The following is a 24,392-nucleotide window of genomic DNA, read 5'->3' as shown; positions in this document are numbered from 1 at the left end:
AGCACCATATTGAATGACCAAATAAGAACTTGTGTGTCAGATGGGTCTTAGACCCTTTTCATTTCAACGATGTAGATGTAAAACTCAAAAATGTATAGAGTGTGGTCATAAGTATTCGTCATTTGAGATTTTTCGATATAAATTGTATCAAGGATTTGTATTTGTACTATACAAATCCTTGATTGTATATAAATTTACATTTTTTCAAAAAAATATTTCGGGGTCATTTTCCATTTGATTTTTATCAACTTCGTACGGAATTCCTTGGTACCATTAGAAGCAGAATTGTCACAGGTTTATTTTGGTTATATATTATTTTTGTGGATCATTTTCTTTTTTCTCAATTTAAACATAATGACATAATTACATTTATTATTTTCTGTTCATTGCTGTTCAGAAATCCGTTATATATATTCAACCAAATTAACTCATAAAAATGTATTGTATGTGTTCACATCAAGAGAAAAACAAAAACACCTGAACACAAAACTATTACCTATAAATATACTGTAAACAATTCTACGTCTTTTGAGACCTTGTTGATAAGAATCCAACCATAAATGCTCCCAAAATATTTTTTGATGAAATTGTGTTTTTATATGAATTATATAGCCAAAAAATGTAGGTGATGCACTTTATTCAATACTTTTGGCCAGATACTGTACATTTAAACCTGGATGCTGTATTTTGTAGTTTTATTTCGTAGATCTATTAATTTTCAAAAAACTGTATTACAATATAACAATGTAAGTACTCTTGTATATATTCGAGATATATTCAGATCAACATTGAAATAAAATTTATCCATAAAATTATAAGCGTGTGCGATCTTTAAAATTTCCCCCGGTGCTGACTGCAGATTTATCATTATGATGTAAATAAAGACTGTACAGATAAGCAAATGTACGTACCTTCTATTCGTGATAGATTTGTTATTAATTCTGAAAGCTCTTTATCTGTGCTGGCAGCATCTAGTGTCCCACATTGAGCTTTTCTTTGTGTTTGAAGAAGGACTGTTGAGACGCGCTCTAACACACTGTCAATTGATGGTTGATGAGAACGAGCTAGACGATCCATTTTGCAGTTTGTGGGTACCCGCAGTTTGTTTGTAAATGGCGGCCGAATTGTGTTGTCATTTGTATCGATGGATATGATTGGTCGGAATTAATTAGCATGGACGATAACGCATTGTGATTGGGTACATATGAATTGCTACTGAAAACAAGGCGTAAATGTATTTACGAATCGCCGTTAAACTGTTCTTATCCAATAATGTGGTTCTCGCTTTCATCTATCATAGATTGTCGATCGTTAATGCATTTATGATAGATAATGATAGATTGTCGACGATAATTTCGTAAATGCATTTACAACCGTAAAGTATACTTTACGCCGTACATCTATAATGGTCGACCGATAATCTATCATTATCCCCGATAAATTGTTATTATCTCATTTATGTGGTTCCCGCGTGCCATACATATCCCATATCTCCATTTATCATTATAACAGCCAACTGTTGTACATATAACATATTCAATATATTATTTTTTTGTATTTGTACGTTTACAAATAAAGTTTCATGTTACCACCATTTCCATAATGAGCAAACGGTAACGTAAATAATTCTTTGTGCGTAAATGTTCGTTAACTTTGTGGATTTCTTTGAAAATATTAGAGTCAATGATCTAAATTTTAACAACTAAAGTTTCAAGTGACGGTTGTAAATTGAAAGATTGATTGCTGGTTGCTTAATGTCCAGTGGCAAATATTTTATGTATGTTCAGGACGAGAACAAGTTAACAATAAATAATACATCCCGCACAGCCAAATGGACGCCCCAATTTGGAAGCATTTTACTGCCGGTCGGAATAAGACCAAGTGACCATATTTCTATCTCTAGTCACCCTTGGGGTGTAAATTGTAGGATATAAACAAAATATAAAAATTATGTACATTGTCAGAAATATAAAACGTATTTGTACTCACTACGAAACAAGTGGAAAACTCGGCGAGTCTCGCTTTTCATCGTGTTTCTAAAGCTAGTACAAATACATTTTATATTGCAATGTACATATATATATATATATATATATAGTATGATATGTATCCACAAAAAGAAATACATACAGTTCTTTTTCATGTATATAGATCTACTTGATGAACATTGCATACTTGTTCTAAAAACGCCTTTTAAGACTGTAATACCCCGCGGGCTTTTCCCAACGCCTAGTATGTGAGCAATATGCCCCTCGGGGCCTAAAAAGGCAACTATGTTAATATTCTCTTCCAGTCGTTTTGTCTCCGAACTTGTACATGTACATTATTTCCAACTCTAATCACACACAAAAAAACACACTACCACCGAAACCCATGCAAGCGTAAATTAACACGAATATAAAATCTAAATGATTTCAAGATCTAGCTATTTCAGTCTCTTTCTGCCGTTTGAATAATAATTAGTCAGTCGTTTGCTTGTGATTCTAAAAACAAAAAAATTATATTTGTTTAAATATTTTGAATTATACAAAAAATTATTAAGGTTTCTTTATAGTAATAAACAGTCTAACCTTTAAATTGCAAATCTGTCTCCAAATTTGCAGATTAAGGCAAATAACTAGACCGATTTTTTACTGTGATTGTACAATCCAAGATGGCGGTATACCATGTATCTACCTTAATCAGACTGTAACGGGACCTGATTTTTGTTTTTAATTTTGCCGAATCAAGTTCCCATGTATTTCTCAGCCTACGTTAACTTTTTCAGGCTCCATTTCGATGTTGCTGTCTATCCCGTGTAGTATTGGTCTATAGGATTAAAAATCTAGCACTTTATTTTTAAAATGTTTCCGAAACTATATCGGATTTACTCTGTACAAACCAATGAATTTTAGAGACTGTTTATTCTGGAACACAGAGAAAGTTATTCGGCAAAATTACCAAGTTAATCCATTTCTTTACATTCCATACTAACAAACTATTTTCTGTATGAGTTTCAAAGTCTGCTTGTATTGTGCTTGTTCGCCTAATTCTATCCGTATTCTCATCCAAATAAATTCCCTTTTTCGATTTTGATCGAGCGGTGTTTTAAAAGACCATTTAAACACGAATAAATAGATGTATGGCAAGCCGTTCTCGTCAAAACTATGTTTAAACCATTTTTCGAAAAATTTACACACTGAGAATTACAACAAAGCACACTGAGATTTAAAAACTTCAAAACGCACATTGAGAATTGAGAATTACACACTGAGAATTGAAAATTACACACTGAAAATTAAAAATTACACACTGAGATTTCATAAAGACGCACTGAGATTACAAAAATGAAAAACGCACACTGAGAATTGAAAATTACACACTGAGATTTCAAAAAGACACACTGAGAATAAATAAACTGAAAACACACACTGAGAATTTGAAATTACACACTGAGAATTTAAAATTACACACTGAGAATTTAAAATTACACACTGAGATTTGTGCGCACTTTTTATGCGCACATATCTAATTAGCATACTTAATCTGAATCTATTACAAGCTTAAAACAACAAGGGGACAAAACTCGTTAGTCCTTCGATATGGTTCCAAATTATTAATAAAAAAAAAACTTTAGAAATACAAGAACAAGAAAAATACCCACTTACTCTTATTACAAAATATAACCAAATGGTGAAAAACTTTATTAAAATTATAAGAAAACATTGGAACAATCTGCAAAAGAATGCAGTGAAATTTTTACTCAAGTGTCTATTATAGCATATAAACGTAACAAAAATATAAAAGATTAACTAGCGAAATCAGGGAAACAGTTGGAAGACTTTGAAAAGGGACACATGTTTCATTACTGGTAGTGAATGATCTGAATTATAGGCAACAAACTTATGAATATGAGCGATGTTAAGTCTTGACATTTATTACGAATGTTTGTTGAAGGAATCGCATTTCATTATAATGACAAGAGTTCTTGAGATCAAGATATAAATCTGTTGAATTATTCATCTCATGAATATTCATTAGTAATTTGCATATTAATCTCAGTGCGTATTTTTGAAATCTCAGTGTGTAATTAACAATTCTCAGTGTGTGTTTTTCAATTTATTTCATCTCAGTGTGTCTTTTTAAAATCTCAGTGTGTAATTTTGAATTCTCACTGTGTGTTTTTTATTTTTTTAAATCTCAGTGTGTAATTTCGATTTCTCAGTGTGTTAATTTCGGTTTTTAATTCTCAGTGTGTATTTTTTTTCTTCGAAAAAAGGGTTTAAACATAGTTTTGACGAGAACGGCTTGCCATATAGATGTACAATTGCCTGTGTTTATTACACATCATACTAAGTTTCTATAGATTAGATTTCTATTTTCAAAACAAAATTTTGATGGGGATACGGCGTGCATCATGAATAAGTATTTATTGCAAACATAAACCAAGAATAAAATAAAGTGATAAAACTCAGTCTATTATGCATAAGAACATATATAGATAAATCGTGCAGATGTTTAAATATGAAAGAAACAGAATATTTAAAAGTATAGTAATACATTTTTAAAGATTAACAATGGGTAGTAGAATTGCCGGAAAACGATAAAGCAAATAAGTTAACCGTTTTATATTGCATCAAAACTCTCGGCACTCTGCATCTAGAAAAAGTTACCGTTAAAAATGTCACATAGTAACCAAAAATATTTTTTTTATTATTATTTAATCACTTTGTGATTGCAAAACCTGCTGCATTGGCTTATCTGTATGAAATTTATTCGATAACGTCAGGCAGTCACATTCTTTATGTTTCTGTCTCAAGTTGGACAAGTTGGTTGGTCCGTTATATTTGTTTTTGTATTACTGCTTTGTATTCAATAAAAATTAAGTTTTTGATTGTGTGTATTTTTATTTCTTCAATAGAAAAGTATCATCAAAATCAACATAAGTGTCGTTATCAAGAGATAAAAACCAGGTTCAATACGCCATTTTCTACAATTGAAAATGCCTGTACCAAGTCAGGAATATCATAGTTGTTGTCCATTCGTTTGATATATATCTACACTTTTTAGACTTTTTGATAGTAAAAGTAAATATACATTATATTTTGTATAAAACAATGATTTAAGTTGATTCAATATATATATGGGTTATATTACTTATTATTACAGTCTCCGTTTCTATTTCTTTACCTTACTCATCTCTAAAATAAATCTGTTGAATATAACAATTTAAATTGCTTAATTTTTTGAGGGATGTATAAGTACCAAGCCACGTCCAACTATTTTACTTTAGTCAAAATTTGTTATTATATTTTAACGGCCGTTTGTTTTAAACATCGCAGACTCTAATGTAACTACACTACAGTTGTCAAATCTGAAATATTTAGAAATTTAGACCGTTCAGTGCTGTTTATTTGGAATTTTTATTGACGCAATCTTTCTTGTAACATCATAATATCGACACTGTTAAAGCTTTAAAATTGTGCTAGTTCATATCGCACATTATTATTTTTATTTAAAGCATATATTTGAACTCTCTGATGTAGTTAGTCATTTAACCTATGTCATATTCAACAAATTTTTAGAATGGTGCAAGCGTCTTAACTGATGTTCGGTTTGCCTTTTTTATTGTATAAATTTCAAGATTTAGTAAAAGTTTAATCTAAGAAGACTTAAAGATGATTCATTTAACATCAGAATCTGACTGACGAAGGATATCTGTTATCCGAAATATTTATAAATAATTACATTTATAGTTCCTTTTTGTGTTATTGGTGTTGTTATATACACTTTTTAGACTTTTTGATAGTAAAAGTAAATATACATTATATTTTGTATAAAACAATGATTTAAGTTGATTCAACTACTATGCTGGACAAAGAAAGATAACTCCAATTGAAATTTTTGCTATTGCGCAATATTGTGCAATTAGATATTTCTTGCCATTGCGCAATACTGTGCAATTGAAAATACTTGCTGTTGCACAATACTGTGCAATTGAAGATTTCTTGCTATTGCGCAATACTGTGCAATTGAAATTTTTTTGCTATTGCACAATACTGTACAATCGAAGATTTCTTGCTATTGCTGAATACTGTGCTATTAAAAATTTCTTACTATTGCACAATACTTAATATAATAATTTTGGATCCTGATTTAGCTCCCATCATTCTTATCATTTTGACATGTCAGGATTTCTCCATTCATAGCAGGTTTCAAAATAATAAAAGCTTATGTCCTATTTTAGCCATGTCAGCCATGTTGGTTCACAGGTGGCGTCATATGACACATTTTTAAAATAAGATACCCTAACAATGCGTGTGTCCATGGTTAGATTTGGTCTTATATTTAGTAGTATTAGTGTATATGATTTTTGTAAAATATAACAGACAATGACAACAATTTAGGGATGCCAAGTAATGTCAACACCTTACGCTGTCCCTTCTAAACAGGAGATCCTGAGATCTCAAGAATCTCATAAAAAGTCTTTAGCATGCTCATATGCCTGTACCAAATCATGCACCTCATCAGTTTTTTTCTTGATGTGTCTTCATGATTTTGTTAATTATGGAAGTTGATGTTGATAGGATCCCATGGTTTGATTTGAATTTGTGCACAATTTAAATAGGCTCGTTGCTATTTTTGACTGTCTTTTTTCGATGATGAACTGTCTAGGTGTATTTTTGTCATTGCATTGTTGTCTTATTGTTAAAACAACATCTGCTTTTCTTTATTCAACTGAAAATAATTAAACAATACACCATAACTAGCCATTCCCAATTTTTATTTCTGTATCATTTTCACAAGCACTCATTTTTCATCTCACAATCATTTCAATAGTCACAATAATGACACTTACAAACACATATCTTTCAATTAATAATAATTGCTTTTAAAGCTGATAGACCATTAAAAAAATCTGAATGTGTTATTGGTGTTGTTATATACACTTTTTAGACTTTTTGATAGTAAAAGTAAATATACATTATATTTTGTATAAAACAATGATTTAAGTTGATTCAACTACTATGCTGGACAAAGAAAGATAACTCCAATTGAAATTTTTGCTATTGCGCAATATTGTGCAATTAGATATTTCTTGCCATTGCGCAATACTGTGCAATTGAAAATACTTGCTGTTGCACAATACTGTGCAATTGAAGATTTCTTGCTATTGCGCAATACTGTGCAATTGAAATTTTTTTTGCTATTGCACAATACTGTGCAATTGAAGATTTCTTGCTATTGCTGAATACTGTGCTATTAAAAATTTCTTGCTATTGCACAATACTTAATATAATAATTTTGGATCCTGATTTGGACCAACTTGAAAACTGGGCCCATAATCAAAAATCTAAGTACATTTTTTGATTCAACATATTAAAGAACCCCAAGGATTCAATCTTTGTTGAAATCAAACTAAGTTTCATTTTGGACCCTTTGGACCTTAATGTAGATCTAGACCAATTTGAAAACAGGACCAAAAATTAAGAATCTACATACACAGTTAGATTCGGCATATCAAAGAACCCCAATTATTCAATTTTTGATGAAATCAAACAAAGTTTAATTTTGGACCCTTTGGGCCCCTTTTTCCTCAACTGTTGGGACCAAAACTCCAAAAATCAATCCCAACCTTCCTTTTATGGTCATAAACCTTGTGTTTAAATTTCATAGATTTCTATTTTCTTATACTAAAGTTATGGTGCGAAAACCAAGAAAAATAATTATTTGGGCCTCTTTTTGGCCCCTTATTCCTACACTGTTGGGACCTGAACTCCCAAAATCAATCCCAACCTTCCTTTTGTGGTCATAACCCTTGTGTTGAAATTTCATTGATTTCTATTTACTTATACTAAAGTTATTGTGCGAAAACCAAGAATAATGCTTATTTAGGCCCTTTTTTGGCCCCCAATTCCTAAACTGTTGGAACAAAAACTCCCAAAATCAATCCCAACCTTTCTTTTGTGGTCATAAACCTTGTGTCAAAATTTCATAGATTTCTATTTACTTAAACTAAAGTTATATTGCGAAAACCAAGAAAATGCTTATTTGGGCCCTTTTTTGGCCCCTAATTCCTAAACCGTTGGGACCAAAACTCACAAAATCAATCCCAACCTTCCTTTTGTGGTCATAACCCTTGTGTTGAAATTTCATAGATTTCTATTTTCTTATACTAAAGTTATAGTGCGAAAACCAAATGTCTTCGGACGACGACAACTACAACGACACCAACGTGATACCAATATACGACCAAAAAATTTTCAATTTTTGAGGTCGTATAAAAAGTCGTCAGACAGTTTCGATGCGATTATACAATATGTAGCTCCCATCATTCTATCATTTTGACATGTCAGGATTTCTCCATTCATAGCAGGTTTCAAAATAATAAAAGCTTATGTCCTATTTTAGCCATGTCAGCCATGTTGGTTCACAGGTGGCGTCATATGACACATTTTTAAAATACGATACCCTAACAATGCGTGTGTCCATGGTTAGATTTGATCTTATATTTAGTAGTATTAGTGTATATGATTTTTGTAAAATATAACAGACAATGACAACAATTTAGGGATGCCAAGTAATGTCAACCCTTCTAAACAGGAGATCCTGAGATCTCAAGAATCTCATAAAAAGTCTTTAGCATGCTCATATGCCTGTACCAAATCATGCACCTCATCAGTTTTTTTCTTGATGTGTCTTCATGATTTTGTTAATTATGGAAGTTGATGTTGATAGGATCCCATGGTTTGATTTGAATTTGTGCACAATTTAAATAGGCTCGTTGCTATTTTTGACTGTCTTTTTTCGATGATGAACTGTCTAGGTGTATTTTTGTCATTGCATTGTTGTCTTATTGTTAAAACAACATCTGCTTTTCTTTATTCAACTGAAAATAATGAAACAAAACACCATAACTAGCCATTCCCAATTTTTATTTCTGTATCATTTTCACAAGCACTCATTTTTCATCTCACAATCATTTCAATAGTCACAATAATGTCACTTACAAACACATATCTTTCAATTAATAATAATTGCTTTTAAAGCTGATAGACCATTAAAAAAACCTGAATGTGTGCTACAAATTTAATTTGGTTTAAAACTGCTATTGAATGTAACTGCCATATCATGCATACTACTGACAAGCTTGCTCTATATTGAAAATTAATACTTAACAATTATATTGAACTCACAGTCAAATAAAATAAGTTATAACTACCAGTGTCTTATCATGAACTGCCTCTTAACAAATGATTTTTATTAAATGTTACAGTGGGGATAAGAAATTGTGGGTACTTTCAAACTCTTATAACAACTGTAAAATAAAAAAAGTTATCTATATATATATATATGTTTAATGAGCAAGACAAAACTATTTTTTGTGACTCCCATTGACAATATATATCTTCTATGAAGACAAACAAATATGTTTTCTCCCTATAAATAAAAATATATTATTTAAGAGATTAAATGTTAAAAAGAACATATGAACTATTTAGGATTTTTCCATCAATTGCATTCTCAAAAAGACTTATCCTTCATCCAAATACAACAGGTATGATTATATGTAACAATTTTTTTTATATATAGAACTCAGATCATAACAAGAGTTGAAAATAAGTCTTTGTATCTATTTCACACTGTATACTCATTCACACATGATCGCATCGAATGCTTAAACTGCTTTTTATTAAACTTTACAAGAAAATGTGCAGTACATATTACTGTAAATTCAGAAATTATTGGTAGGTTTAATTATTGCAAAAATGCGACAGAATTGAAAATGAAATAATTTTATCTCGCATTTTGAAATATTTTATATGATTTAAACAAGATTTTTCTAAAAATCTTAAAAATTAAAATTGCATTTAAATTATCTAAAATCACAAAATCGCAATAATAAATGCACGCAATAATTTCTGAATTTACAGTAGTTTACACACATACAGAACATTCAAAAGTTAAATACAAATATACATTAAACAACATACATGTAATAGAGGTAAATGCTTCCTTGTTAAATAAAAAAAGTTGTATTATCAATTTTCTTGTAATATTGTAATTCATGTGCATTTTCTTCGTTCTTTTATCTGAAATTAGTTTGCTTTTTTTAATAACAAAGAACTAATCAGTTTCAAAGTATATAAAGCATGATCAAGACATTTTGATTACACCATACAAAATGGTTGATTGGTGTTAGTTTAAACAGTATTTTTTTCAAAAGAAATTGAATTGGATTGGGCAAAAGGCATAGCCTATGTTAATTCCTTATGATTGGTGTTAAATGCCACTTTCAGAACTTTCAGCTTTTTCTTGGCAGTCAGTTTTCACTGGTGGAGTAAGTCAAGAGTGTCCAAAGAAAACCACAGACCTTTGGCAGGAAATCTGACAATTCTAGTTAATTATGATTGGAAATAATTGCAACTGCCACTTGCCACATACAAAATGAACTAAAGTTTGTAATCATTGGGTTAAAGCAATTCAAAGCATAAAACATTTACCTGTAATTAAAGTAGACTACTGGAATGTTTTTGGAATAGGAATGACATTTTCTGAAGATACGAGTATTGATAATTCTACAACAACAGTTTAGAGCATTATTCATTATTCAGAATTTCCTACATTTTTTGAAAAAAAATCTAGTTTTGAGATTATTCAAACAGGCTAGTCAATTCAATCATAACAGATATGAATATTTAATACATTCCATTAGTTGTATTTCATTTCTGTGTCAAATGTCTTTTGAAAATATGCTTTACAATTTATAATTTATAAAACATAAAACTGCTTTACATTGATATAAAAAGTTATTAAAACATCTTAATTTATGTCTAAAAACTGATTTATATCTGATCATGCTAGTTTTTTTTCAACGCAATCAAATACTCTAGTGAAAACAGAAAAATTGAGATTTGAAAATGAAGCACCAATAAACAAGATTGAACTATTTGTAATTGATAAATGTAAAAAAAATGACAGAAATTGCAAAACCACGGCTATCATCTAAGCATATGGCACAAAAAAATAACAACCAGTTTGATAGGATAGAAAACAAACAGGGAAAAAATACAGGTTAAAGTATACATTTTGTATATATATTCAATGTTTGTACATATATATAGAGTTACTGATCATGATTGTTAAATGCAAAGAAAGAAAAATAGATGATACTTACATTTTGATTTTTTTGTGGAGATTTGATAGCAAATATCACAATATTTTTACTGTAAATCTAAAGAATATTGATTCTAAAGAGCATTTAAAAGAGATAATTGTGCTTACATGCAGCAACACACTTTTCATCCAGAATTATTAATTGAGATCAAATGAGATATTTGATATAATAAGCAATAAAAAACTAATTGTTGTAAGCATAGATTGTAAGATTAAAGTTTTATAAAAGAAATATACATTAGAAAATGTGTAAATAAATCGTACAAACATATCAAGGCATACATGAATGTTTGTATATATTTAACCAGTAAATACTGATCTTTTGTCAAATTAAGACAATAATTTCATTCCAAAACAGGTTCAGTTAAGACAAAGTATAAAATCTTTTATACAATGATCAAATAGAATAAACTGGTGGCTGCAGTGATGTGTATTTTACCAGATGCATACAAAATGCATGTTAGTTTTTTCTTGTATGAATTTCTTACTTGCATATTCATTATTAGCAACATTACAAAAACAGGGTAAATGTAGAGCTTAATCCTCATACCATTAGTTAAATAAAAATGTCTAACATATACATATATATCGATCATAAACAATAAACACTAAATCTACAAAACAACTATAATTGTGACTAGTATTGAACATATATTACTACATCTAGTAGTCTTGTGTTTCAATGTCCATACATGTACTTCTGAATCAAAACAAATCCAGGCAAGCTTCATTTTCATAACCCCTAAATATTGTCAAAGGGTAGGAGAGCAGTCAAAAATTGTAACAATAGTTCTGTGAAAAAAAGTCTTTTACACATATAAAATAAATAAAAAAGAAATTGAAAAAAAACCAATATCTAATTTTAAAATCCTTTACATAATCTACAGAAATATCTATTCATAAAGACCAATCAGATACATCATATAAACACCGACTAACAATGCTCCTATTTCCTTAATAGATTGTCCTAGTTTGGTATCTTCCAACAATTCAGGAATGACAGATACTGTTGCAATATATATAAAACCTCCTGCTGTAAATGGAAGGATCCACGCAACAGCTGCATCACCTCCTCCTTCAGCTAGAAGACTACAAACTGTTCCCATCATAGCACCAATTGCTGTACTAAATTGTAACAACATTGCCTGTTAAAAAAAGAAAAATGTAAAATTTTGCACATAGATTTTTTTTCACATTAAGGAGGCTAGAGGGTACAAAAAAATCAGCAAAAATTGAAACTTTTTTTTTCATTACATATTTTATTTATTACACTTTTAGTTGTTACTTTATGATATGGTACAAAAATCAACCAAAAAACAATTTGTTTTGGCCCCAGATGACTTTTCAAATGTTTAGATCATTGAAAAAAATAGCAAAATCATATATTTAAATTAAAAATAATATATTTATACCTGCGAGCCCCCTTAAGGGGGGTTGCGGGTCTAAATCATTTATATAGGATTTCTCTATATTTTTCTATACATGAACTTTATCTTATAGTTAATAGAAAAATAAAATAAAAAAGTGGGGTCACCGTTCATTTGCGCTCACAATCTGCCTTGGAAAGAAGCATACATTTTTGTAAAGGTGTTTTTTTTCTGTTGAATTAATAGGAGAAATAAAGGTAATATTGAAATAAAAAAAAGAAATTTATTACAGAAATCGCTAAAATTTTACAATAATTTAGTTTAAGTACAGCTTTTATGGAAATTATATTAAAAAAGATAGGTAACCGATGAGTTGAAAAAGATATTTCAATTTTAGAGCCAAAAAATGGCATTTTTCCACCAAAGGGAGATAATTTGGAACTTTTTCAATGATGTATACATTTTGAAAGTCATCTGGGGCCAACACGAATTGATTGTTTTGAATGATTTTTGTACCATATGATAAAGTAACAACTACAAAAGGAAATAAATAAAATTTGTAATGAAAAAAAATGTTTGATTTTTTTCTGAAATTTTTATACCCTCGAGCCTCCTTAAACACAATTCAAACATCTTTATACAACACGAGAAAAGTCTATAGTCTCTTAGAATGTACCTGTACTTGTGTGGGTTTTTTAATATACTATGTGTTATGGGTATTGCTCATAGGATGATGTATAGTTGTTTACTTCTATGTTATCTGGTTCCAGTGGAGAGTTGTCTTATTTACAATCTTTCATCCTTTTATTTTGTATAACAGATTTCAGGGCTTTTCCTGTACAGATTTTCAATTTACTATATGTAGTTTTTTCTATTCCATCACTGAGAGTGAATTTAAGGGGGGATGAAGTTCTCAATAACTAATATATATCCCCAAGTCAGGAACCTCAATAATGTGGTCATCATTAGTTATATCATAGTATTTTTAGTTATTCAGTGTTTAGCTAAGTGTTGATTGCAGGTCTTTCAGTCTCTTTGAAATTCAAAACTTATAAAGCTTGACACTTTGAACAGACACTTGTCTTCATGTATCATGTGTATTGTTGACTAAAAAGTTATGAATTTTTATGTTGTTGAGTTGCTGTCTCATTGATGCACACAGGTAACCCCACAACTCCTTTTATTGATAGTTCATCTTCTGCACCATCTTATAGGTATGCAGTTAAATTATTCAATAAAAAGATGCTTATCATGCTTATCAAGCTTAAAACTACTGTAAATTCAGAAACAATTGCATGCATTTATTATTGTGATTTCGTCATTTTGACTAGAATACGATTTAAATTTTTGCGATATTATAGGCGAGTGTAATATTTGAAAAAGACGTCTAGTTAAGGACTTTAATGCACCCACCTAACACACGGCTAATTTTTTTTTAAATGAAAGAATAATGATTAAACTTTGATTTTTGCCCGGTCGTCACAAAATCGTACGGTGCAGTTTTTGTAAAATTGACGTTTATTTCAGAAATTAGTTGAAAATTATATAATTACGACATGTTTTTCAAGCAAAGGAAATTAGTCGTATCTCTTCTTTTAGACAGAATAATTAAGTGAATTAGATTCTTAAAATAATGAAAAACAATATTTACAACTGTAAGTCCGCATGCTTTTGCATTCCTTCTAAATATTTGACATTTTGTACGAAAATTTTCATAATCCCGACCTTTTCGGATCTACAATTAAATTTTTATTAAATGTTTTTGCAATCTATCCGTTTTAGATCACACCAAATTACTCATCAGTTATCGTTTTTTCATTCAAGATCAAGACTTTATCTCAACATTTCTTAAAATCACGAATTTCTGTAATTTTATGATATTGAGTAAAATCACTATTATTTCCGGAATCCCTTATCTATTTCGTTATCGTTTTTTACTGAATATATTAGTCGATTTCCATGTACTTAATAGTGCTATTAGAGTACGATAAATCATATTTAAACGGTTCTATTTCTTTCTTTAACTTCAGTGTAGCTTAAATAGATATAAAATCGCCCAAAATAAAGATCAAATCAAAGTAAAACATAGTTTTTGAGTTCTGTAGAATTCACCCCTTTCTAAATAAGGAATCGTATCGGAAAGTTGTAGAAAATCTTCCGAGTCGTGTCAAATTTTCACAGTCCAGTTCACAATGAAACCCTTCCTTTGCTAAAAAGCAAAAAAACTATCCATTTATTGACACAGATGCATAGTCTGTCATATATTTACTACATAGAAACTATGTAGTTAACACTTAAATGAAGATACAGTTGTATTGCCGCAGTGGGAAAACGAAAAGATGAAGTTTACAGAAGACTGGTCGATGAATATGAAAAAAATGAAAACATCCCATTTGAAAATACAAAATATCATAAGAGTTGCTATAAATATTTCAAAAGTAAGCACAACCTATCAACTTCTGTTTTGTCTGTACAAAGACTTTGTACTACATGTACCAATTCTACCGACCAGTAGATCTTCTCATATATCAACGATGACAGTAGATCTACAACTCATTCTGATTTGTCTGTTTGTATATTTTGCAAATGTATAAAGCCTATAAGCAAGTTACACAACTTCATAAGATATCCACTGAGGAGCAAACTCAAGCTGTATTGAGTGTTATTACATATATCTCCTACAATGATCTGATTTACAAAATAACTCATGATAATTTTACTATTAAATCTTTATACCATCGAGCTTGCATCGCTAAAAATTTGCTACAAAATTTGAAATCAGAAATTAAAGAGCTATTTAGTTCTTAACATAAAACAGCTTTTACTAACATTTCGACGATTAAAGATGACGTGCCTGTACACAAGGAAGTATTCTGGTTAACAACTTTATTTACTTGATCAGTTAACCGGGCTTAATTTCTGCCCGAGGATCGCCGCCGAGAAAACTACACAACATATTATCAGCTTCATAGTTACATGTATACAACTTCAACAAGGCCAAGGTACATCCAATATTGTATACAGTAGCTCTATAATTTTGTCTTATGCCGTAATGACGGAAAATTACCCGTTTATAATGACTGTGATATTCGGTCTGTAAAATTAAAAGATCTGAGCAGTTGTAATGATCCTGTATGGGGGTGCGAGAGGCAAAATATCAACAGCTAATAAAATTACGTCCTTTAATGGCACTTGCAAAACGAAAAAGAGACAGTACATGTGATTACAATTACATACATGTATATAACAAAATCATATACGGACTGAACAGTATTTCCGGAAACGCGGATTCAACCCCCTATATATATTACATCCCCCCGACAAAAGAAAAATGTAAATTTTGCTCAGGGTTGAATTCGCTTTACAATATATATGCACCAACTCATATACCATCTCAAAACACAGCATGAAAAATTACAATTATCTGACGTTGCGAAATCTCAACTTTTGAAAGTTATTAGTTAAATATATTTTTACAGATCCGAAATTGTTTCGTGATACATGTATCATTGAGTAATAAATTCAACAGAGCCCCTAACTCTTACAATGTTGTGAAAATGTCCTATAATGATCACATTTCATAAGTTGCAAGTTTCAAAAAAATATATCAACTGTCTCTCACAGAATCATGGTGCACCAAACCCATTTACGCACACACACTCTCATAAAAAATATAAAATTACTAACAGATAAAACATATCAGAAAGATACAATTCACGGGGTTTATTTATGAAATTATCTCGATATCACTAACATAGATCCTAGATAATATACTCCTCATAAAAGTTCCAAAACTGGACGTAAACTACAGATTTCCGTCTTTATACAATGCAAAAAAAAAACAAAAAAAAAAAACATTCTCTCTACATTTTCCTCAATTTGTTTGCTAATGAAACTGTATATCACTATCGTGTTTCCTTAAAAATACACTAAATACAAAATGAACCATATTCATACGATCTCATCAACATATTTCAAAAATAGTAAAGATCGATGTTCAATATAAAGATACAAAATTGGGCATTTTTCATAGAAAATAATTATTGAATTACAAATCTGAAAACGCAGTACCAACTTTCTGCTATTATGTTACAAAATTAAATAAATCAAATATTAATGACTAGATAATTCAAACTTGATACTCATGTGAATGAAATTGAAATAAAAATCTACATGTATAAAAATGTGTTTAGCATAATGTCATGTATACGCAATATCAACCATCGTTCATTATTTTCCTCAGAATAATAGAAAAAATCAAGCAAATTAAACATACATAATACGAATTGTTCAAGTATTTCAAAAAGATAAGTAATATCAACATATGCAAAAACAATCTTAAGCAGTTAATAATCAGTTTCCATGTACATGTATATTATATATGCAAACAAACTAATGTCCGTATATTTAAAAAAAAAGTTCTTATTGAATAACATTGAAATAGGGCTCCGCTCTGTACTGAATTTCATCTGACATCATAGTAACGGATTGTCATGAGATAAATCCCACGGACAAAAACATGAAAAGTTCGCCAGAAAAAGTCGTTGTACCATCATCAAAGGGCATTGTCATGAGATAAATCTCACGGACAATAAGTTCAAGAAAAACATCGCTGTACACAGATTAATAAATTGTCATGAGATAAATCTCACGGACAAAAAGGTTCAAAATAAACATCCTCGTCAAGCATTGGCAATTGTCTTGAATTTTACAACAAATATGTACAATATGAGCGTTCCATAAAATGAATTTGGTGAGAATATCATGATCAGCTTTGTGTAATAATTGAGCTTTTTCTACAAGCTGGCAGTAAAAATCTTCGAGTGCTTGACCCGGTGACAACTTTATGTGTTCAAAAACCTCACTTTCTAGCATGATTGTTGGACTTTGCCAATCGAGATTAACATATTTTCTCTTAAACAGTTCAATAAGTTTTTCCCAGGAGCTTTTGTCATTGGATGTTAATGAGTTAAACCACGTGAGGGCTGGGCCCGTTAACTGGAGATGAAAAGCTGCTATTCGCCTTTGGTTTTCATAAGGCATGATATTATGTAGTGTAGCAAAAGAGTCAAATTCACGCAAGAAAACAAGTCCATTTTCATGGGGATATCCCCCGAATTTCCTACACGGAGCTAATTTTTCCATGACAGCTGTATGTACTATTCTAGGTATACTTGTATGTTCTAATCTAGGCGTACTTGTAGTGTAACATGTACTTGTGTTATAAGTCAAATTATTTTGATGCAATCTGTTAACCAAACTTATTTGTGGTGTTAAAATTGGCATAGAACGATCTAATATGTTGGTTTGAGAGGGCCTAGTCGGGGCTAATAAATGCAAACTTTGATCTAATTCTTGGTTTTGAGAAGGCCTAGTCGGTGCCAATAAATATGAACTTAAAAGTGAATCGTCGGTAAATTCGTCGTCCGTTTCAACTAATGAGTGTAAACTTAAAGTAGACTCACCATCGCTCATATCATTTAAATTGCTATATTTCGGCGCCGACATCAACGAAGAAAAAAAACCAACACTGTAATGAGATAAATCTCGCGTACAGATAAAAAAATTAAATGTGCATGTTAAATAATACGCCTGTAATGAGATGAATCTCACGTACAGAAAACTGGGATTCATAAGGCAACTTGAAGAAAATCATAATCTGCATAAAAAATTTGACCACCCACGTGGTTTTCCCACTTCAGTGAAAATTATGGGGAAAAAATTTTCATTTCATTTCAGTTCAGGTTTACACAAATAAAGTCCTTTGAATGAAGTTATATTTCGGGTCCTCCGCCATGTAATGATCCTGTATGGGGGTGCGAGAGGCAAAATATCAACAGCTAATAAAATTACGTCCTTTAATGGCACTTGCAAAACGAAAAAGAGACAGTACATGTGATTACAATTACATACATGTATATAACAAAATCATATACGGACTGAACAGTATTTCCGGAAACGCGGATTCAACCCCCTATATATATTACACAGTGACTGCGAAACTGGTTGCAATCACTTATTGCAGCTATTTTACGGAAGCAGATATAGGGTAAAGTTGTAATCCAATCAGATGAATATCCATTATCTAAAAACATTTCACTGGATTATTCAATTGAAATTATGCCACCTGCTTTAAAAACATTTCTGTGTTGTCTTTTGGATGATGGCACATCTGCGGCAGTTAATAAAGCGTACGATATTCCTATTGACAAAGTTCTTAGATGTATGGCTTTAGTAGAATGTATGTTATCTATAAATATTTTTTTTACTCTTTTTCATTTAGGTTTATCACTACCAATGCACCGTGTTTATGGACACACCTTTGATAACTATTAACAAGTTTGACTGATCAGGAGATTAGAAACAATGAAAATGGGGCATACATTCTACATGGCAATATTTTTCTTCTGGGGGCTAAAATTTTATCCAAGACAATGTCGACCCAACTACAGAAACAATAAAAGATCTCCGTATGACTTTGGTTGGCTAAAAGGCAACATCGGTCCGGTATGATGTCATCCAACTTTCTACAAGATTTGATCTGTTCACGCATTGGTATAGGTATAGGGGGAGGGTTGAGATTTCCCAAAACATGTTTAAAACCGCCGCAATTTTGCGCCTGTCCCAAGTCAGGAGCATCGTGCCTTTCTTAGTTTTGTATGATTTTTTATTTTAACTTCTTGAGTATGTTTCGAAGCTTAGTATGACGTCCATTATCATTTCAAAGTAGTACATTTTTGTTTAGGGGCCAGCTGAAGAACGCCTCCGGGTTTGGGAGTTTCTTGCTGCATTGACGACCCATGGGTGGTTTTTGGCCGTTGCCTGCTTTTTAGTGGGTTGGTGTCTCTTTGACAAATCCCTCATGTCTATTCCAAATTTTTAATTCAATCTGTATATAGTAGATCTTGTGTCCGCTTTGAGCAAAACCTCTGCTGTACTGATATATGCCCATGCCAAGGAAGTTGTCTTTGTATGGATATATTGACCGATAAAATTGATGAGATTACAAGTTAAAATGAAGCTATAATATTCCGATATCGCAATATTCCGACACCTAAATGGTCCAACATCCCATTGGTCCGACGTTTCGATCACGGGATTTTAACATTAGAAAGCCAAATAAAAGGTTCAATATTAGGATAGCCTTGTCCTCCGTTTGAAGCGGTGAAACAAGATAACAAAAAACGTAATACTTAGTGCTAAAGTAGCCGAACTAGTGTAATATTTAAAAAGAGTACAAACTACTTTGTCAAGTGTAGTTTGATTAATTATATATCTCAAGATACACGGCGGCCAACAGAAGTAAAATCAAACACATTTTGACGTACAATGAGTGATCATATTTTCCTTGTGATGTTTTATATTAAAATTGTCAATTTGTTGATATAAATATACCAGTAGCACTTTACTCATTTTAGTTATGTTTGTTAGTACTCTTATCATATCTGATTTAGTGATGTATGAGTTGTTAATGTTTGTGTCATTTTGGTCTTTTGTGGATAGTTGTCTCATTGGCAATCATGCCACATCTTCTTTTTTATATATCAACATATTGCAACATATATAAAAGAAAATCTGCTCTATGGTTGTCAGGCTTTCAAACTAACAGGAGACCATACGCTTCCTCAATTTTAATAAACAGCTCATCATGGGACTTTTCTAAACAATTAAAAATACGTCATATGTTATATTTTCCCCTTGCTTCAAATATTTTGTTTCGGATTATTTTTATCAAATTTGCAGATATATATGTTTGTAAATACGTGCAATCAAATGATATGGAGGTATTATATGATTTAGATAATGCAAGGGCGACTACAGATACATTTGTGTGACTTAAATGTTGATTTTCAAAGACTCCGAGAGAAAACGTTATGTAACATGCGTTACCGTCAAAATCAACCAAAATTAATTAATATTATAATAGAAATATATTTTCCCAACAGTAATACAGCATTCCTTTAAAATTGTTTCGTTTTTGCATTTGTTTTGACTCGATTTTACAACTGGAAGTATCCGTGAATTGAAATTGCACCCATGACCTTTGACCTCGATTTAAAAAAAAATGCACCATAATTTCTTTTGACGACCGGGATATTTAGAAAGTACACATTCTTAGCTTTCTAGTGATATATAATTTAGCCGTGTGTTAGGTAGGTGCATTAAAAATGTAAATTTGGCTCTCATATCACTCGCCTAAATATGAGAATTCTGTTAAATTCATAAAAAAATAAATCAAAATGCGAGTTTAAATAATTGCGATTTATATCCCTGTCACATTATTGGGAATAATAAAAACATTGCAATAATTCTGAATTTACAGTTATCAAATAGAATTTAAAGAATCAAAGTGGACACATGGTGAAGCTTGCATTTCACTTTTTATCCTGCATACAAATTTGAGATACTGTACATGTAAAGATTAAGTGGTAAATGTTCACAAGGGGTTCAATTTTGCTAATTTCAGTGTAGAGTTAAAAATGCAAAATACACAATTCCCCATAGTAAATCTAATCTCTATAACAAAGATCAGAATCAAACACAAGAAAAGGGAAAATAAAATCTAAAATTTTTAAATTTAAACTTAACCACTTTATACATTAAACAATATTTTCATAAACTAAATGTATCTTATTTTACAACATATAATACAAAATACATCAAAATTATAAAGAGATAGAATATAGATAGCTTTGTTATTTTTATGCCTGTTCTAATAGGAACTTCAAAAATTTATTTTTGACGAGATAAGCATTTTTTCTGTATTTTTCACATGTTATTCAAATATACAAAAATGTATGACACAAAAGTTTATGTTAATTTTTAGGTGTACCTTTGTAGTAAAATTAATAATTAATTAGAAATATTTTGCCAGAAAAGACATGAGATGTACAATTTCAAAATTAATGGTCTTATCATAATTGGCATGTACATTTGTATATTGTGGTTGCAGAGCAAATTTTGCAAATGCAATGCTTTCTATGTATGTTATAAAAAGCCAGAAAGGTTAAAATATAGGAAAAAATCAAAAATAGATATCAAAAGGTACCTTAAAATGAACTCCATTTTATCAAGATTTCGAGAACAAAAGTGTTGGCTGAATTATAGCTAAAATTTATATATAGAATTTTACCATCATTTAGACAATACAACAAGGTGCATTTCTATGAAATTCACAAATGTACATACGCCATGATACGGACACATAACACTTAAAAAATGTATATACTGTACCTTTCTCTTTGTGCACCCAGATTTTACTAAGATTGCAAAGTCTCCAATTTCATGTGGTATCTCATGTAAGAATATAGTTATAGTTGTAATAATTCCTATATTTCTACCAGCTAGAAAAGAAGCACCTATTGCCAAACCATCTGTGAAATTGTGAGCAGCATCTGCAGCAAGGTTTAAATAACCAGCAACTTTTATGTCTTCAGGTTCTGAAAAAATACATGAAATATAGATAACAACTATTTGAAAACTTAACTAGACATGCTAGAGGCTCTGAAGAGCCAGTGTCACTCACCTTGGTATATGTGCATATATATTAAACAAAGAACACAGATGGATTCATGACCAAATTGTCAATGATCTAATAAAAATGCTTCACCCCTTTACTCTAACTCCTAAACATTTGGGGAAATTACCTTAAAACTCAATCAAAGCCTTCCCTTTTAGATATGAAACCTTGTGGTGTAATTTCACTGAAATCAATACACTTACCTTGTTGACACACAAGTTAATGAACGGAAAGTACTACAATACTTATATAAGCCCCCCTTTTTTGCCCCCTACTTCCTTAACTTCCTTCCTTCAGTGTATGGTATTCAACCTTCTGGTAAATATCATAGAGACAGGCAACGATGCAGCAGACGACAATGCAGACAACATTATATCATTTACGAAAGCAAAAAATGTTTTGCAGACGTCCATGTATAAAAAATATTAGGCAGTGATTTTGATTGACGAAAGTTTTTCAAATTAATTTCGTCACTTAAATTTTGCAAGTGCAAAAATATTTTCCTACTAAAATACTATAAATCTACCGGTCTTCATGTTTTTGACAACTTTTGACTCCCAGGTAATTAACATTTTCAACAGGTGTTGCAAGTTGTGATTACAACTACATGTAATCCGATTATCACCATCGGATGGGTCACTAATCCATTAATTATTAATAAACCTCATTAATGACCATCATAATTATTTTCCCCAGGAAAATCAGTCAGTCCGCATTTCAACAACCAGGTGTATATATATTTTCGTCAAATTGTTTACCCACGGACAGTTTGAATTGAAATTTCAATATTTCTCAAACGATCACATTTTGAAGTTCGTTTGTCGTAGATTATTCATTCGAACGCAGTTATGCCATATTTGATATAAATTTTCATCATAACTTTCAACAAATTCCATTTAAAATAGAACTTTATTCAAAAGCTAACGTTCAAAAATGTTGTCACGAGTCAAACAGGTGCCTCCTGTACTGTGTGCTACACATGCGTGAAAGTATTCCTATGACTATTTATAGGCACCAAAAAACATAAGCATTGGTATGAGATAGCGATAATTCAACTGGTGTAACGTTAACTTTTAAATTTCATAAAAAGGAATTTGATATCAAGGTACATGTACCTGTTACTTGTTTCTCTTCTGTCTTTTCAATTTTTTTCTTTGAATCTTTAGTTTCTTTGCCTTTTGCATCTTCATCACCTTCACCTTTCTTTTCGCTTTTGACTGGTTTTGGTGGTGCATGGCTGTGAGCATGTCCTCCCTTTACATACCTCACAAATTTTTCAACCATCAGGAAAACAACGATTCCAGCAAGGACCCATAATCCAACTGTCATATCGTGACCATGCTCATGTCCTCCTTCTCCATGAGAATGCCCATGAGAATGTGAGTGTGCATGGTCATCACCATCTCCATGTGAGTGAGGTGAAACTGCATGAGGAATAAGATGTAAAAATGCATCACCAAGAAGACCACCAGATGCAAAACTGAGAAGAATTTTCAGTAAATTTTGATTTTTAGCATCATATGCATTTTCTATTGGAATAAACAAAAGAATTACAATTGGTGAGACACTAATTAGAGCTGTGGCACCACAAGCCTGTAGCCAAAGTACCAATCCTGTTGATTTCTTGGAAGATTTTGTAGGTGCATCATGTTTGTGTCCATGATCGTGTGCATGGTCGTGTGTATGTCCATGATCGTGTGCGTGTCCATGATTGTGTGCGTGACCATGATCGTGTGCGTGATCATGTGCATGTCCGTGGTCATGATCTACGTTTGCTTGCTGTGAATATTTAAAAGATGGATTGGGCTCATCTTGCTCGTCATGAGAATGAGTATGTCCGTGGCCGTTGTGTGCGTTAATGCCAGACCTCAGTAAAATTGCAGACAGAATAATAACAAAAGCAATTGAAAATAAACTGCGATGGTTCCTTTTAGCCCTGTTCATCTTCTAATCGCACAAAAATCTGTTTTCGTATGTTCGAAAGTAGACGTGGCTTTTGTTTTGGAAGGGACGTAACTCTTTGCCGGCAATATTTACTGTTGCTAAATTATGTCTTGCTATCCCGTAACAGATTCCAATTTAGGTTACATATGATCGGAATTTTCTACGTTTATTTGTCATTTTTTTTTATTAATGATTCATTTTCTTTAGTATTGTTATAACTTGTAAGGGAGCTACCATTTGAATTTTTCGGGGGAAGGGGGAGGGTTAAGAAGAAAAACGTTGCCCTGGCTTTTTCTCTTGTCACTCTATTCGGTCCTTCCTTTTATAATAGGCAGCAACCATTTGATTTTCTGTGTGGATGTGTGTGTGTTGGGGGGGGGGGGGGGGGTGGGGGGTATGGATTT

The 24,392-nt window shown here is 31.3% G+C and overlaps 1 protein-coding gene across 1 annotated transcript; it reads right to left on the bottom strand.

Annotated features, from left to right (window-relative positions):
• Positions 1–8,898: 8,898 nt before the first annotated feature.
• On the bottom strand, positions 8,899–24,084 carry LOC139512212 (zinc transporter Slc39a7-like). Its single transcript, XM_071299651.1, has 3 exons — positions 23,160–24,084; positions 21,759–21,964; positions 8,899–12,302 (listed from the first exon to the last, which is right to left on the bottom strand). The coding sequence occupies exons 1-3, from the start codon at positions 23,986–23,988 to the stop codon at positions 12,051–12,053; spliced, it is 1,287 nt and encodes a 428-aa protein (XP_071155752.1). The 5' UTR covers positions 23,989–24,084; the 3' UTR covers positions 8,899–12,050.
• Between the last annotated feature and the right edge of the window lie 308 nt (positions 24,085–24,392).

This window comes from Mytilus edulis, chromosome 2 (genome assembly GCF_963676685.1).
Source record: "Mytilus edulis chromosome 2, xbMytEdul2.2, whole genome shotgun sequence".
Lineage (NCBI taxonomy): Eukaryota > Metazoa > Mollusca > Bivalvia > Mytilida > Mytilidae > Mytilus > Mytilus edulis.
The sequence above is the reverse complement of the archived record's forward strand: the minus strand, read 5'-3'. Positions and strand labels throughout refer to the sequence as shown.

Excerpts from the sequence above, each read along its gene's own strand:
- LOC139512212 (XM_071299651.1), bottom strand. The coding sequence starts at position 23,988 with ATGAACAGGGCTAAAAGGAACCATCGCAGTTTATTTTCAATTGCTTTT. Across the intron at positions 21,965-23,159 it reads AGAAGAGAAACAAGTAACAG|AACCTGAAGACATAAAAGTT; the intron begins GTACATGTACCT and ends GTATTTTTTCAG. Across the intron at positions 12,303-21,758 it reads CTGGGTGCACAAAGAGAAAG|GCAATGTTGTTACAATTTAG; the intron begins GTACAGTATATA and ends TTTTTTTAACAG.